This window comes from Protopterus annectens, chromosome 10.part0 (genome assembly GCF_019279795.1).
Source record: "Protopterus annectens isolate FY-2018-M chromosome 10.part0, PAN1.0, whole genome shotgun sequence".
NCBI lineage: Eukaryota > Metazoa > Chordata > Ceratodontiformes > Protopteridae > Protopterus > Protopterus annectens.
The window spans coordinates 1,439,314,390-1,439,329,547 of record NC_056744.1 but is presented as its reverse complement, the minus strand read 5'-3'; the positions used below and the strand labels follow the sequence as shown (position 1 = coordinate 1,439,329,547).

The window sequence follows — 15,158 nt, the reverse complement described above, 5'->3', positions numbered from 1 at the left end:
AAATCAGTGGTACTGTCACAATGATGGCCCAAACTGCACACGTTTTTCCATGCTTACTCCTATACTGGTTGCAGCACATATACATGATCGATTTTTGTCGTTTGCAGTAGATTGTTAAAACACTCATCCTCTGCTTCCTATCAGTATTACATTAAATTGGGCTGCCTTGCTCGTGACGTGATAGTTGAGTCAATAAAGATTATTCTCTCCCACTCCCATCCTTCCTGTATGGCTCCTGTAGTGCCCAGGGTGCTAACTAATCATAGGCTGTCTGCATCATAGTCTTGGCTTCACCACTCTGCACTACAGAGTCAGGTTTAGTAAAGCACATCTGTAGCCTTTCCTATTATACCTGCAGGCTGCCTTCTGTAAGTGCCCTTTGCCTTCTGCTTGCAGGATGCTTTCTGAGAGTTGTGCATTCCTTGCTGCCTGTCCTCCAGTTGCACATTCTCCATTACTTTTTCCTTACTAGCTGTATTCTGGCAGTTGCATATTCTCACTTATCATTTCCTCTGCTCACTGCCTTCTTAGCTGGTACATTCCTTCTTAGGTTTTGCGTGTTTAATTGTTGTACTGTATTCACTAAACCACAGTGACATCCCATATTGTTTCAGTTTATGTTGTGCTAAACATTTTTGTATTTGCACATTTCATGGATTTGCAGCTCATTTGGTGAGGAGTAACACAACTATGCATTTCTGAATTCCACATTTTGGGTAACGGTACATATCAGGTGTGCACAACAAATATTTTCAGAATACCTTAATGGAATGTATACTCTTGTCCAAGAAGAGGCTTGTTCATGTCCACCATTTCCACAAATTATCAGACACAGAGTTTAAAGCTATATACACTAATAAGGTGGTATGCCATAATTTCATCTTGGGAAAAAATCAGAACACGCACATAATATTTTAATTCCTGCAGCTCCAGTGTAACAGAGCAATAAATCTGTGGTGCTAATGTTAATAGATAGTAAATAGTTACTTAAACTCTCCCATTTCCTTTCACTGAGTAAAGGTTCTTGGCCTAAATCCCCTTTTGATCCACCCCCCTTTTTCTTTGTGGTGCAATGAGAATTTGATACAAGTGTAATGTAAAAACGGACAGGAAAAGTAGAGCTGTGAGAAAACGTTATCGCATCTCAGTAGCTTTTAAAAAAAATCAAGTTAAAGCAGGTAAAGAGGACCCCAAAAGAAGATAAGATACTATAATGTAGGTGCACTCATCAGAATAAACTGCAAAATGTGCAACAACAGCCATACAGAAAGACATTGCATTTCAGGAACAACCCATGAACCCATGTCACAAATCCAATAGGACTAGGAATAGGAAGCACCACCAAACATAACACAAACCACTGAAGCAGCAATACCCTATCTAGCTTTAGAATAAGCATCAAATTTGCCTTAGTCTTTAATGCCACCAGTTAGTGGACAATTGTATTAGCTTTGTGGTGTCTATGCATGTGCGCACGCGTGCATGCACACACACACACACACACACACATACACACACACACACACACACACACGTGGTTATATAGTTTACATTTGAAGTATGTACATGTTATTTTAATAATAAATAATATAGTTGGTGCTGCTTATCTTGTTAGATTTTTCTTTTTGTTAAAACGATACAAACAGGGATTTTATGCACTGAAGATGAAAGAGACTTAAACAGACTGTTGTTGAAGGTGAAAGTAAAAAGTGACAAAAATGGCATGGTATACAACACCAAAAAAAAGCTAAAATGATGCTGTCCAGTTCTATCAATTCTTTGCAAATACATGGGGAAGAAGAGGATGCGGTTTACAAGATTTTATTTTCTTGGGCTGAAAGACTTCTCTGGATTGTTTTCCTGGGCTCAACGATTTCTGTGGATGGTGATTGCAGCCATGAAATTAAAAGATAATTGCTTCTGTGAACAAAAGTGATGGCAAATCTGGATAAGGTTTTAAAGAGCAAAAACCACATTTTAACAAAGGACTGTATGACTAAATTTATGGTTTTCCCAGTGATAACAAATGGCTGCGAGAAATGGACTATAAGTAAGGCTATGAGCTGGAAAAATCAATGCTTCCACATTGAAATGTTGGAAAAGATTTTAAAGAATTCTGTGGGTTTCAAAAAGATTAAATTAGTCAATATTTAAGGAAATAAACCCAGACTCTTCACTGGAAGGTCTTACAGTAAAACTAAACATCAAATATTTTGGTCACATAATACAAAGACAAGACTCCCTAAAGAAGACACTGATTCATGGAAAGACCAAAGGCACAAGAATAAAGAGGCAGCAGAGGCCAAGATGAAAACAGTTTTATCCAATTGTAAAGCAAGGCTTAGTGATGCCTTATGACCTAAACGACTGAAGTCTGACAGCACATGTACCATCTGTACATTCATTATAGGTTAGTTAGCTCTATCAAAGCACAAATGAGAAACCTTTACTTTAGCTACACTCCAAGGGCAAATGCTAGAACATATCCTTCTATTCCAGTCATATCATATGCTATTTCCTCCTATGGAAGGCGATAACATGCTTTGTGAAACTAGAAATCAAACTTTCCACCAACTGAAGATACTTTTCCTTGCAGCTAGCCTCAACAGATTACATGAGCTTGGGATAAGAACTTGTGTTACAATGCCTGCTGGTGCATGACATACAGATCAATAACATAATATTCAGCAGCAAACATCATCCTTCTACTGATGACAGTGGCAGCATTTTTAAACTGACTTTAAAACATTAAAAAATGAAAACTTGTAATACTCACCTTCAGCACCATTTACATTAAAACTCCCTGTTGTATCATCAGATATTTGAAATGTGTAGGAATTATAAACATTGCTGAAGTCAAAACTAACACTGTCATCATCGATATTTAAATGTATGTTGTGTTCAAATGTCTTTTCCCATAGCAGGCCACTCTCTCCTTCTCCTCCATCACCACTTGCTAAATTCACTTTCTCTTTGACCCTTTCATTTGCAAAGCTATAATACTTCTCATCCAGCTGTTTTACCAAGTCACTTTGAGTTCCTGCTTCCAAACTGCTTTTATGGTCCATACCTTCTCTTTGTTCGTTATCGAAATCTGATCCAGAAGCACAAGGTTCCATTTTCAGACATCTGTACTAGTTAGCAGTACCACTGTCTATGTTGTTGAAAAGCAAAGAGAAAGTATATAAATCAGTACAGCTTACTTTTGTGTAGAGGTAAAACAAACCAGTAGTCAATGACGCTCCAAAAGGAAAAACAGTAAGTCATTTTTACTTCTACATGAATAGCTATGGAGGGAAATGTAAAAACACTATATCATTTTACTTCACTGTGATAATAAGTTTAGTTTTATACATGCTACTCATTTAAATAACCAACAGATACAACTATTATGTCAAGAACAATCAGAAGGCTGGAACACCTTATTGGTTTTGTGCCCTGCTAGTCACTACTCTTTAACTGCATGTTAGAAATATACAAACTACAAAGATAGACTATTAAATACAGTAATCAGTTGGCACATGGACAAAATGTCCATTTGTGCCACTGTTCACTCAAATTTAACTAGCATGTTAGGTAATGACCTTCTAGGTTGCGTGGCAAAGGAGTGAAAAGAATTTTGCCTGCTCACAATCCCTTTGGGGTTCTGGAAGTACACCATAGATAAAACCCCTGCTGAAGACCAAAGGCACACAGAAGTAGTAAGCCTAAAAAGTGGGGCCAGGCCTCAAATGAGAAAAGAAACTTGCAAAAATGAGTATCATCACTAGACAGAGTACCTTGCATATTAGCTCTGTCAGGACCTGGCATAGATGGCACAATGGGACTACAATATGCATATAACAAAAAACGAGAGTATCCATAAAAATCACCTGAATGTTATCACATGATCAGGAATGAAAATATTAAAAAAAATATCAGAATAGTGAATGTTCCTCTCTATTTTAAAACTACGGCTGCTGCTTTACCAGAGCTGTCTGTATAGTTCTGAATTTATACAGTAATATATTTAAGCATTCAAATTAGAAGTTTTATACAACTTTCTAGTAGAAGATTAACTACTCAAATATTTTTTTTTAACAAGTGCAGTTGTGTAAGTTGCACTCACCCATAACAGTAGATGTTCGAATTCATCACTGCTGCAGTAGCATTTAGGCTACATAAGTTTAAGTTGTTTCCACAGCCTAAGAAAAAACTGGCCAGCTTCAAAAAGCTCTAGCTCCTCCCCACTCCTTCACTCTACTGACTGTCTAATCAGAAGGAGGGAAATCAGCAGTCAGAATGACGATTTCTTCAGGATTTTCTTGTCCTTAAAAGTGAAGAGCATGACAATCCCGAATCAAAGAATATAAAGAAAAAAAATTAATAAACCATATAAAGTAAAAACAAACACAAGCCTACCTTATGTCCTATCTACAACTATAAACATGAGTAGGGGGATGGAGGGTGGGTGCGGCTACTGCAGCAGTGAGGAATTCGAAAATGTTCTATTATGGGGAAATACAATGTACACAGTATTGCTATATTCATTATTCCCCCTTCTGCAGTAGCTTTTAGGCTATATGGGTTGAATACCAAAGCCTATCCAACCTGGGTGGAGGAAGGATACGAGTCCAGGAAACCCCAGAGGTTGTTCCTATTAAAGCTAGGCCTGGACATTAAAAAGGAATCTAGTTTGTATGTATGTACAGAGAACCATGCTGCTTCCTCTAGAATGTTTCTGGAGTCCACTCCTTTCCAGTATTGCCATTGTAGAAGACAAGGCTTTAGTAAAATGTGCCTTTGTACTGCTGCCTGAAATGGATTTACCATGGTAGGAATAAGAAAAAAACAATAGCTGAGTACAGCCACCTGGAAATCGTCTGTTTAGTCACACGATATCTGACGTTTGACCCTTAATTAAAAATAAATACCTGATCAGCTTTTCTAAAGGGCTTAGTGCTGTCACGATAGTTCCTGAGCTGCCTATGCTTGTCCAGAGTTTGCAGAATTCTTTCTCTCTGGTTTTTACGTTTTGGGTAGAAAACTAGGAGACTGATGGCTTGATCTTAAGAAAACTCTGAAACCACTTTGGGCATGAATAAAAGGTTTGTTCTTAAAGAGACCCTATTCATCTGCAAATTAGATTGGGCTCACCTACCATGAAAGCTTGCAACTTAAATACCCATCTTGTAGATGTCAGAGCAATGGTGAGAACAGTTTTCCAAGGCAAGTAAACCTTAAATTAGCTTGATGGGCAGGTTCAAAAGGTGACATACTGTAGTTATTTTCTCCAGTGCAAAGTTTAGATCCCAAGGAGGAGCAAGCTGTTTACGAAGTGGTCTCAGGTGTAAAACTCTTTCAGAAACGGTTTCCTAACAAGCAGAGAGGAAATAGAAGGATCAGTGGACAGACATTTTGAAATGGCTACAGAGTGAACCTTTATAGATGAATAAGAGAGCCCAGAATAAAGTAACTCATACAAATATTTGACCACACAATACAAAATCCCTGATGGGACCCTGGTTATTGATAAGGTACCAACTAGAAAACTGCTTCCATTCACCAACATATTACTTTCTAGCAGTAGGTTTTCTTGGCTCCTTTAGTACCTGCTGCATGACCTTATGAAATAAGTGTCTAAAAGGTATTAGAAATAAGTCATCCAGGCAGTCAGTTAAAGTTGATTGATACTGGGGTGTATCAAACTCCCAGTCTTCTCTGAGTAGATCCAGTCTGTGAGGAAGCTTGTAGTAATTGCCCTTGGGGGAACCATTGCTACCTGCCCAAATGGAGGTCACCATAATGATTTTTGTGGTATCTTTTTGAATCTTCGAGATTGCCCTGGATATCAGTAAAATAGGTGGAAACACATGCAGGAACATTCCCTTTGAAGGAAATGAAAATGCATCTGTTTTGCATGCTTGGTTGTATGGTGCCCTTAAACAAAATTTGTTTAGATTTCTGTTTTGAAAGGAGGTAGACAAACCTATTTGAGGTGTTCCCCACAACTGGATCAGTTTCTGGAAGACCCCCTCATTCAATTTCCATGCACAAGCATCTATCCCGGTTGGTCTCAACTGCTCTGCCACTATAATTTGCTCTGAAGGAATGTAAGATGTGTAATATGTTTGGAGGCTTAAGAAATGCTGAAGAGCTACCTCCCAAGCCATCACTGCTTGCCTGCCTGCATAGGAGATTCAATCTTGTACCTCCCTGCTATTTTATGTATCACATGACTGTGGTATTGTCTTATTACGGTAGTGTATTTTCACTTGAAGTGGTCCTAGGGACTAGAGGTGATGGAGGGACTTCAAGGCATGGATCACAGCCAACATATCCTTTAAATTGATATGCTTTGGTCTGTATGAAGGACTTCCCAGGCCTTACACTTTTCACCTATATAAACTGTCTGCTCCCAAGCAAAACCTGTCTGTAGTGAGAGGTTGGTCTGGGCTCTGAGGAGAAAAGGGGAGAACAGGATACAGTTTCATTTGTTGTCTCCACGAATGCAGTTCCCTTTTTATAAAAGCCCAACAATGGAATTTGATATTCCAGACAATGCAAACGGTGGGTCCATGTCTTCTTTAGAAACCATTGCATCTTTCGTATGCATAATCTAGCTAGAGGAATCATAAAAATCACAGAAGCCGTGAACCCTAGGATCCTGAGAAATTCTCTTTCCAAAATCTGATATTAATTTAAGAAGCTCAGGAAAAAAAATAAAATTCACATTCTCTTTTGTCAAGAAGGCCTTTTGAAAAGAAATAGCTAGAAGGCAACCAATAAATACAACTCTGTGAGATGGAATAAAGGAGAATTTTGCAATATTCATCTGGAAGCCCAGATTTGTCAAAAGAGACATAACCCAAGTAAATGACATCTGGATAATGACTCTGCAAAGATAAACAAGTTGTCTAAATAATGAAAGATGTGAATGCCATTCAGTCTGCAATAGACTATGACTGGTGCTAGACATTTTGTGAGTACCCTTAGAGATGTAGATATACAAAAGGGCAATGCAGAGAAAGTACAATTACATAAGTAAACTTATCATAACAGTGGATGTTTAAATGATCAATACTAGCCTTATCTATATGGGTTATATCCTGCATAAGATATAAAAGACAGACAGCTTCCAAAGATTCAGAGAACCTTCTGCGCACCCAAACCATTAGTCAGCAATAGTTGAGCTGACTAAAAAAAAGTCAGGTTTGGACACCAAGCCCATCAGAGCTTTCGTGCCTAATGAGAGAGAAAGGGTAAGCCCTGAGAGGACATTGCTATGAAAAGAAAAAATAGATGCCCACACCCTGCCATTAAAACACACAAAAACAAAGGTCAGGGAGAGAGTGGCTACTGCAATAGTGATCATTCAAACATTTACTGTAATAGTAAATTTACTCATCCAGCTATTCATATTGATCACTACAGCAGTAGCCTTAGTTATATCAGTAGATTACCATAGTTTAAAATAACTGGGAGGTGAAGAGTCCATGAGTGCCTGGAGAATGCTCCTAGTAAAACCTGTCCAAGACATGGAGAAGTAATCTAGTTTATAATACTTTGTAAAAGTATGTACAGAGAACCATGTTGCTGATTTTAGAATACTCCTAGAGTGCAACCTTTTCCAAAAAGCCAGAGGTAAAACCCAAGGCCCAGGTAAAGAGAATCTTGACCCTGCCTGGAATAGTTTTGTTGTGGCGGGAATAGCCTGTGACACCCACTTGGAAAATGTCTTCTTGACACAAGTTGCCCCTTCTCATCTTCCCAAGAAATGAACTGATCATAAGTTCTGAAAAATGCTATTCTGTCAACATAGTAAATAAGTACTCAGTGGACATCCAAGGTATGAAGTAAACTTTCTCCATCATTTTGGGTTTCTGGAAAAAAACACTGAGATGGATAGATTGTTTTAAGGTAAACTTGGATACCACTTTGAAGTATTAGTTCTCAAAGAAAATCCCATCTCTCTGTGGAATATGAGCTAAGGATGACTCACCATAAGAGCTTGCAACTCAGATGCTCTTCTTACAGAGGTCAGAGCAGTCAGTAAAACTGTTTTCCATGTTAAGAACCTCAAATCAGCCGGATCAGCTGGTACCAATAGAGGAAGCGTTAGCTTCTGTAACAGAAAATTAAAATCCCAATGAGGAGCCACCTGTTTCTGGGAGTCATCTTAAGTAAAACTCCTTTCAAAAACATTTTTACATGTGACTGCATTGAGAAAGGAGCATCCATAGGCAGACATGCTGAAATGGCTGACAAATGAACATTGTTAGAGAAGTAAGACAGGCCAGAGGATAGTAACTCACACAAATACTGTAAAACTAGAGAAACACTAACCCTGTATGGCTGATGACTCTTTTCTTGGCACTAACTAGAAAACCTTTTCCATTTGCTTATATATTATTTTCTAGTAGTAGGCTTTCTTGCCTACATAAATACCTAGGTTCATATGTTCGTAGGTTGGTACTAGGCTATCGGCCCTAGGGCCTATACAAGCCTAGCCATAACAATTCCCTGGCTATTTCTTCCCACAGTATTTACTTCCCTGGACCCCTCTCTGGCATGGTGACTGACGTGATCCCCAAGAGGACCAAAGAGGTGCTCTGCTTGACATGTATGGGCAGTCTATTCCAAGGTCTGGGGAGTCTCTAGATCAGGAACCTATCCCTCCAGCATGTTTTGTTAATTGTGATGACAAGGTTTAGATCCCTGAAGCATGCGTCTCTGAGGGATTGGGATTTCTTTAAGTGCAGCATGTCCAACAGCTCTGGGTTTGACATGGCCTTGTATATGTTAAGCAGAGATCACCTCTGAGTAGACAATATGCGACAGAATATAGGTGGAGTTTTTTAGATGGTCAGCATAGGGCATCTGCTTTAGGCCTGTGCCCACTGCACGTTCTCAGAAAACAGGAGCCTAAAAGGTATTAAGACTCTATTCTCCTGGCAGTCAGTTGCAGTTGTTTGGGTGTATCAAAGACCCCTGATCTTGAGTGAGTAAATTCAGTCTGTGAGGAAGCCTGTGATAATTGCCCCTGGCCATTTCCAAAAGACATGAGAGCCGCTGCTCCCTGTGCTAGAAGGGGGTTACAACAGTGATCTTTGGGTAGTCCATCTGAATCTTCAGAAGTACCCTGAAAATCAGTGGAAGGGGTGAAAAAACATACAGGAACATTCCTGTCCAAGGAAAAAAGACATCTGTCTTACAGGCCTTCTTACATGCAGTTCTGGAGCAGAATGTTGCTAATTGATTGTTTAGAGAACAGACAAAAAGGTCCACCTGATGAACTGCCCACAGATGAATTAAATCTTGGAATATTCTCTAATTCAGTTTCCAGTCATAAGGCTCTGCCTTGGTCCGGCTCAGCCTGTTTACCACAATTTTGCTGTGACGGACTGCTAAGATGCTTGTTGAGTGAGACTGTACTGTAAAGCTATATTCCATGCTAGCATGGCTAGTCTGCATAGGGATAAGACCTGGATCCCCCTTGTTTCTTTATGTACCAAATTACTGTGGTATTGTCTGTAAATACTTGAAGAGGTTCTGGGGACCACAGATGATTCAGGGAGTTGAGAACATTTATAAAAGCTGACATCTTAACTAATCTTTCCAAAAGCAACCTTATTAAGCTGGCAACCTCCTATAACAACATTGCCAGATTTGCTACAGGCTCTCCATTTAGAACTCACCATTGCCTGAATCTCAAACAGCTGGGATGGCTAGAACTGCAAAACCAGCTGATATTTCAACAACTCACCATCACCCATAAGATTCTGTACCATCCTAGTAATACTCCTACTTTCTGTAGCCTTACCTCCCCCTATGTAAATCTTACTACCCTTCGCACAGCAAATAAATCACTGGTTACCATCCAGAAATCCCACAACAAAGCTGGAGATTCTCTTTTCTCTAATTCTGTGGGTAAGATTTGGAATAGGCTTCCCAGCAAACTTGATCATTATCATTAGCACTCTTCAAAATGCAACTAAAAATTCTACTAAAGACACAATGGCTATGCCCATGTACTAACCCTGACTAACACTCATCCAGTACATTGTTACTGTTTACCTCTCTCCCATTACCCTTAAAGTAGGATTAGTAATCCTCCCCTTTTCCCCAATTTTAAGTCTAGTTTTTCTCAGGGAACTACCATTTGAGTATGTACTTTGTAACACTCATCCAGCTGTGAGCACTACTGCTCCACCTTGTATATAGAGTAACAGTCTTTCTACTTTGAGAGTATTATTTGTTTAGGTGTATTTATGCAAACTTTTTTATTATCTCAGAGATATACTTTATTAATCAACTGTAATACTTTTATTTCACTCCTTACTTCTTTCCTAACCTACTTTATGATGAATGTCTAATGTTTTACCATGTAAATAGTACTGTATTGTTTTTGTTTAACTCTGTAGTCAATTGCTTTAAAGTTAGCCTTTTGATGTAAATCTCCATCAACAATGTATTTTAAATAATTTTTAGTTTTTGCTCTACTGTTTTATTAGCTTAATTTTTGAGCTTATCTCCCCGGGCCTCTACTGAAAATGGACATGTATCCAATTGGACTAGCCCGGTCAACAAATGTAAAATAAAATAAATAAATCTTTTTTATGTATTTCAGTCTATTTTTCTTGTTCAAAAGAACCTACACTTTCATACCCATTGATACTGCCTTACAAACAAAGTTTGAGAGTCTTTTGTGAATGACTATTTTGGAGCAGAAAGGGAAAATGAGAGACCTAGATTCTGAGAAATTTGAAGTCTCCACCACACAGTATCCCTTTTTAAAATCCCAAAACTGGAATTTGAAAAGTTAATGTATGATTATGCTGGAACCACAGAGATTTCAGATACCATTATATCTTTATTATGTAGAGTCTACAAGAGGTATCATTCAGAGTCATGGATGCCATGAGACCCAGAATCCTGAGGTATTCCCCTTGCTGAGATAAAAGTCTGAGTGGAAAACCCCAGGAATAAATCTAAATATAGATCTATTTTTTTTCCTGTGGTAAAAAAACTCTTTGCAAAAAAGTGTCTAGTAGACACCCTAGAAATACAATCTTGTGAAATGGAGAAAGAAACGATTTCTGAATGTTCTCTTGGAATCCCAACATGTTCCTCCCACAGCCATCTGTATCCTAGATGGAGTGTATTCAGGACCCATTTGTCTGAAATAATTTATTGCCATAGAGAGAAATGGAGATTGTTTCCTCCCACATCCCAAAGACATGCTGTAGGTGGATTGGACACTCTAAATTGGCCCTAGGTGTGAGTGTGTGTGAGTGTGTGCCTTCTGTGGAAGGTTGGGCACCGGGCTGGCAACTCAACACCGTAAAACTCCACTGCCAATCATGAGCAGACAGGTGATCCACTGTGGCGACCCCTAACCAGGAAAAGCCGAAAAAAGAATAATAAGAAGAGAGAAATGGAGATTCAGCTTTTGGGGAGGATTAATAGACTGCCAGGGTGGCAGGGAGGACAAGGTCCTGGTCCCTCATATAGTTATTCTGACTTATTTGACAAATACACTATAGTTACGGACCACAATCCCTTAACATGGATACATCGAGCCAGCCAGCAAAATGCCATGTTATTAAGGTGGATCCTAGGGTAGCAGCATATGATATGACAGTGCAGCACCATAGTGGGGTCAGCAATGCCAATGCGGATGGGTTCTTAAGACAGGGTATGAGTTAATGTATTCTCAGACAGGCTCATTTCGCTCAAGCCACATTTCTCCAGGGTCACTGGAAAAACTAGTTTGAGTCTTCAAAGGGGGGGGGGTGATGTTAAGCATTGCCAGCTATGCCAGGAGAAGCAAGGCAGTGGATGTGTAACATACACCAGCATAGCTAGCTGCAGTTTTGTAGATAATTATATGTCATTTGTATATCAAACTGATTTGTACATGTGCTTGTGTTGTAAAATGCATTTGTAAAGCTGCTTGTGTTAAAAATGTACCATCAGTGCATCCTGCTGGACAAAAAAGAAATATACCTGTATGTCAGACTGTATTGCAACTGTTAGAATGAATATATTGTAACAGAGGATACTGGAAGATAAGAGGTCAATCTCAGTCCAGCTAACTTTGAAAAATAGCTGAAATTAAATTACCTGGTTTAAGTCATAAAGATTGTATCTCACAGTTCTGACTGCAGCCAGAGACAAAATGTCTCTGAGAAGCCTGGCTTAGTAGCTCTGTATGAAGAGCAGAAGTGTTAAAATTGTTTTACAGCTTCCAGATACTGTAGCACATCTTACCAAAGCTCTACGTGTGTGTATTATGACACATATGTGCTAGATTCTGGTTCAGTTTCTAGTAAAGGGAATAGTGTGGGAACTAGAGTCAGATGACCAGATGTGATATCATTCTATAGCCAGTTCTTAAATGATATTTAGATATTAGTGAGAGATGTCACTTAGCTCTTAGCACTGGTAGAATAAAAATAAAAATAAAAAAACGCCATCAAACCCGTACAAGAATGGTAACACTTGACAAACTTTATTATAGAAAAAGACTAAGTGCTTTCACCCTGTGGCTCCCAGGGCTTTATCAGAGTAACGGCTGAAATTCAAATACAAGCTTAAATAAACTTCTTAATGCAGTTACATGATCAGTGCAATAAGGAAATTAATGAATACTTTTAAAAAAAAAACATTACATCAGCATATAAGAAGTACTGTGTTCAATAAAAAAATCACCTTTAAATATATAAATATAAAAAAGTAATCAAATATTAATTCACTTATATCAAGTTATTATAAAGTGCTTATGCTAAAAAAATAAATGGGTTTATGACTTAGTTAAAAATGATGATTTTAAAATATTAGGTAAAAGTGTTAGATAAAAATACACACTGGTTACATTACATATTACCTGCATTGTTCTATGTATATTTAGGGAACCAAGGAACCAAAATAACAGACCTTAAATATAATATATTCAGATATCCAATGCCCTTAATTTTAACACCGGAGCTAATGAGATACTGTCATTAATGCCAGGATAGACCATGGCATTAGTTCTTAGTTGCCACTCAAACGCTACTTTCTCCAGATGTAGGTTCAGGTCTCCATCCCTACCATAATCAAACACTCTGTTGATGACAAGGAGGAGGAATTTTTTTGAAATGATTACAGTTCTTAGAATGCATATATAATGCATTCTCTTTTTTCTCATTCTTGATGTCTCTACTATGTTCTAATATCCTTTCCTTGAGTTTCCTAGTGGTTTTTCCCACATAGAAAACAGGACAGGACATACAAGTAGCTAAGTAGATCACCATCTTGGTATTACAACTGCATTTACCAGGAGAGTATGATGATAGCCATCCACTGCAACATATGGACCTGTATTAATAAATTTACAGGCCATTTATTGGAGAAGCAACAAATAAGAACAAAAGGTTCAGTCTCCAAAATGTCAAAGTGCAATGCTTGTAAGGCCTGTAAATTAAGATCCCACGGAGGGGACACCAGTTTTCCTGAAGGCCTTTTAAGTAAAACCCTTTTCAAAAATATTTTAACATGAAAATGCATTGAAGAAGAAAGATCCATTGGCAGACATGTTGAAATAGCCAATGAATGAACAGTGATGGAAGACTAAGAAAGAGCATAGAATAGTAGCCAAGACAAATATTGTAAAACTAGAGAGCAACTAACTCTGAATGTGTGCTAGTTATGTTATTAGCACCAATGAGAAAGTCTTTTCCATTTTCTAATGTATGATTTTATAGTAGTAGACTTTCTTGACTCCATTAGTACCTGCTGCACACCCTCAGTAAACAGGTGACCTAAGGGAAAAGACTGTATCATCTAAGCATTCAGTTGAAGTTGACTGCACTCGGGGTGTATCAAATGCCCCTGATCTTGTGTGAGTAGATCCATTCTGTCAGAAGGCTTGTGGTAATTGCCCCTGGCCATTTTCAAAGGAAAGGAGAACCGCTGTTGCCCTGGCCAGAAGGGAGTCACCACAATGATCTTTGGGGATTTCATCTGAATCTTCAGAAATACTCTGGATATCAGTGGAAAGGATGGAAAAGCATACAGAAACATCCCTGTCCAAGAAATTGAAAAGACATCTGTCTTCCAGGCCTTCTTGCATGGAGTCCTAGAGCAGAATCTTGCCAGATGATTGTTCCGGGAGGAGACAAAAAGGCCTACTTGAGGAAATTCCCACAGATGGATCAAATCTTGAAAGACTGTATGATCTAGTTTCCATTCTTGAGGGTCTGGCCTTATCCTGCTCAGCTTGTCTGACACAATTTTGCTCTGATGGAATGTAGGGTGCCTTTAGTGCAAGATGGTGCGGGGGAAGCTATATCTCAAGCTAACATGGCTAGTCTGCAAAGGGGTTCCCCTTGATTGTTGATGTACCACATCACTGTGGTATTGTCTGTAATAACCAGAAGAGGTCCAGGGGGCTAAAGTTGCTTCAGAGAGTTGAATGCCCTGCTCAGGGCAAGCAATTATTTTATATTTATGTGCTCATATCTGTTATTGGCATCCCACACACCTTGTAATTTTATCTCTCCAGAAATAGCTAAGCAAAGTTCAAGGCATCTGTGGTGAATGGTTGCATTGGAGTAGTGAGGGAGAAGAGCAGAGCTGAATTCAGGGAAATTTGCTGCCTCCAGCAAGTGATTTCTCTTCTGACAAACCCCAGCAGTGAGATGTGAAAAAACAAAGGATGTTGGTGCTGGGACCAAAGAAAGACTTCAGATGCCACTGTACCTTTCCCATGTGTAATCTTGCCAAGGTATCATGCAAATCATTAATTCCATGAGCAAAAATCTCAATCTAGCTGATACCCCAGGAACACAATCCTATGTGAAGGAGTCAAAAAAGACTTTTGAATTTTCTCTAGGAATCTCAGCTCATGTAAGATATTAGTCATAGGTGATTCCATCATGAGACACACAGATGTCCCTCTCACCAGGCTGGATAAGGAAAAGGTCACGTCACCTGTTAGTCAGATGTTAGGATCTGCCATATCACACATACACAAGTCTCTCAGCAACAGGTACCGTTATGACTCCATCATAGTCCATGTTGGTGTGAGCAACTTGAGATGTACCTCTCTAGACTATATGAAGAGAGCCATAACTGAGCTCTCAGATTATATGTCTCAGGTGGGTATGTCCCTAGCCCTAAGCAGCATTTTACCT

General features: G+C 38.9%; 1 protein-coding gene across 1 annotated transcript in view; it reads right to left on the bottom strand.

The window, feature by feature from the left end:
* The window catches only part of AKNAD1 (AKNA domain containing 1), a 704,598-nt gene that overhangs the window by 620,156 nt on the left and 69,284 nt on the right, over nt 1-15,158 (bottom strand). The window contains exon 2 of the mRNA XM_044086883.1: nt 2,777-3,154. Within this exon, the coding sequence (XP_043942818.1) occupies nt 2,777-3,119 (343 nt within the window). The 5' untranslated portion in view covers nt 3,120-3,154. The remainder of the gene's footprint in view (nt 1-2,776; nt 3,155-15,158) is intronic.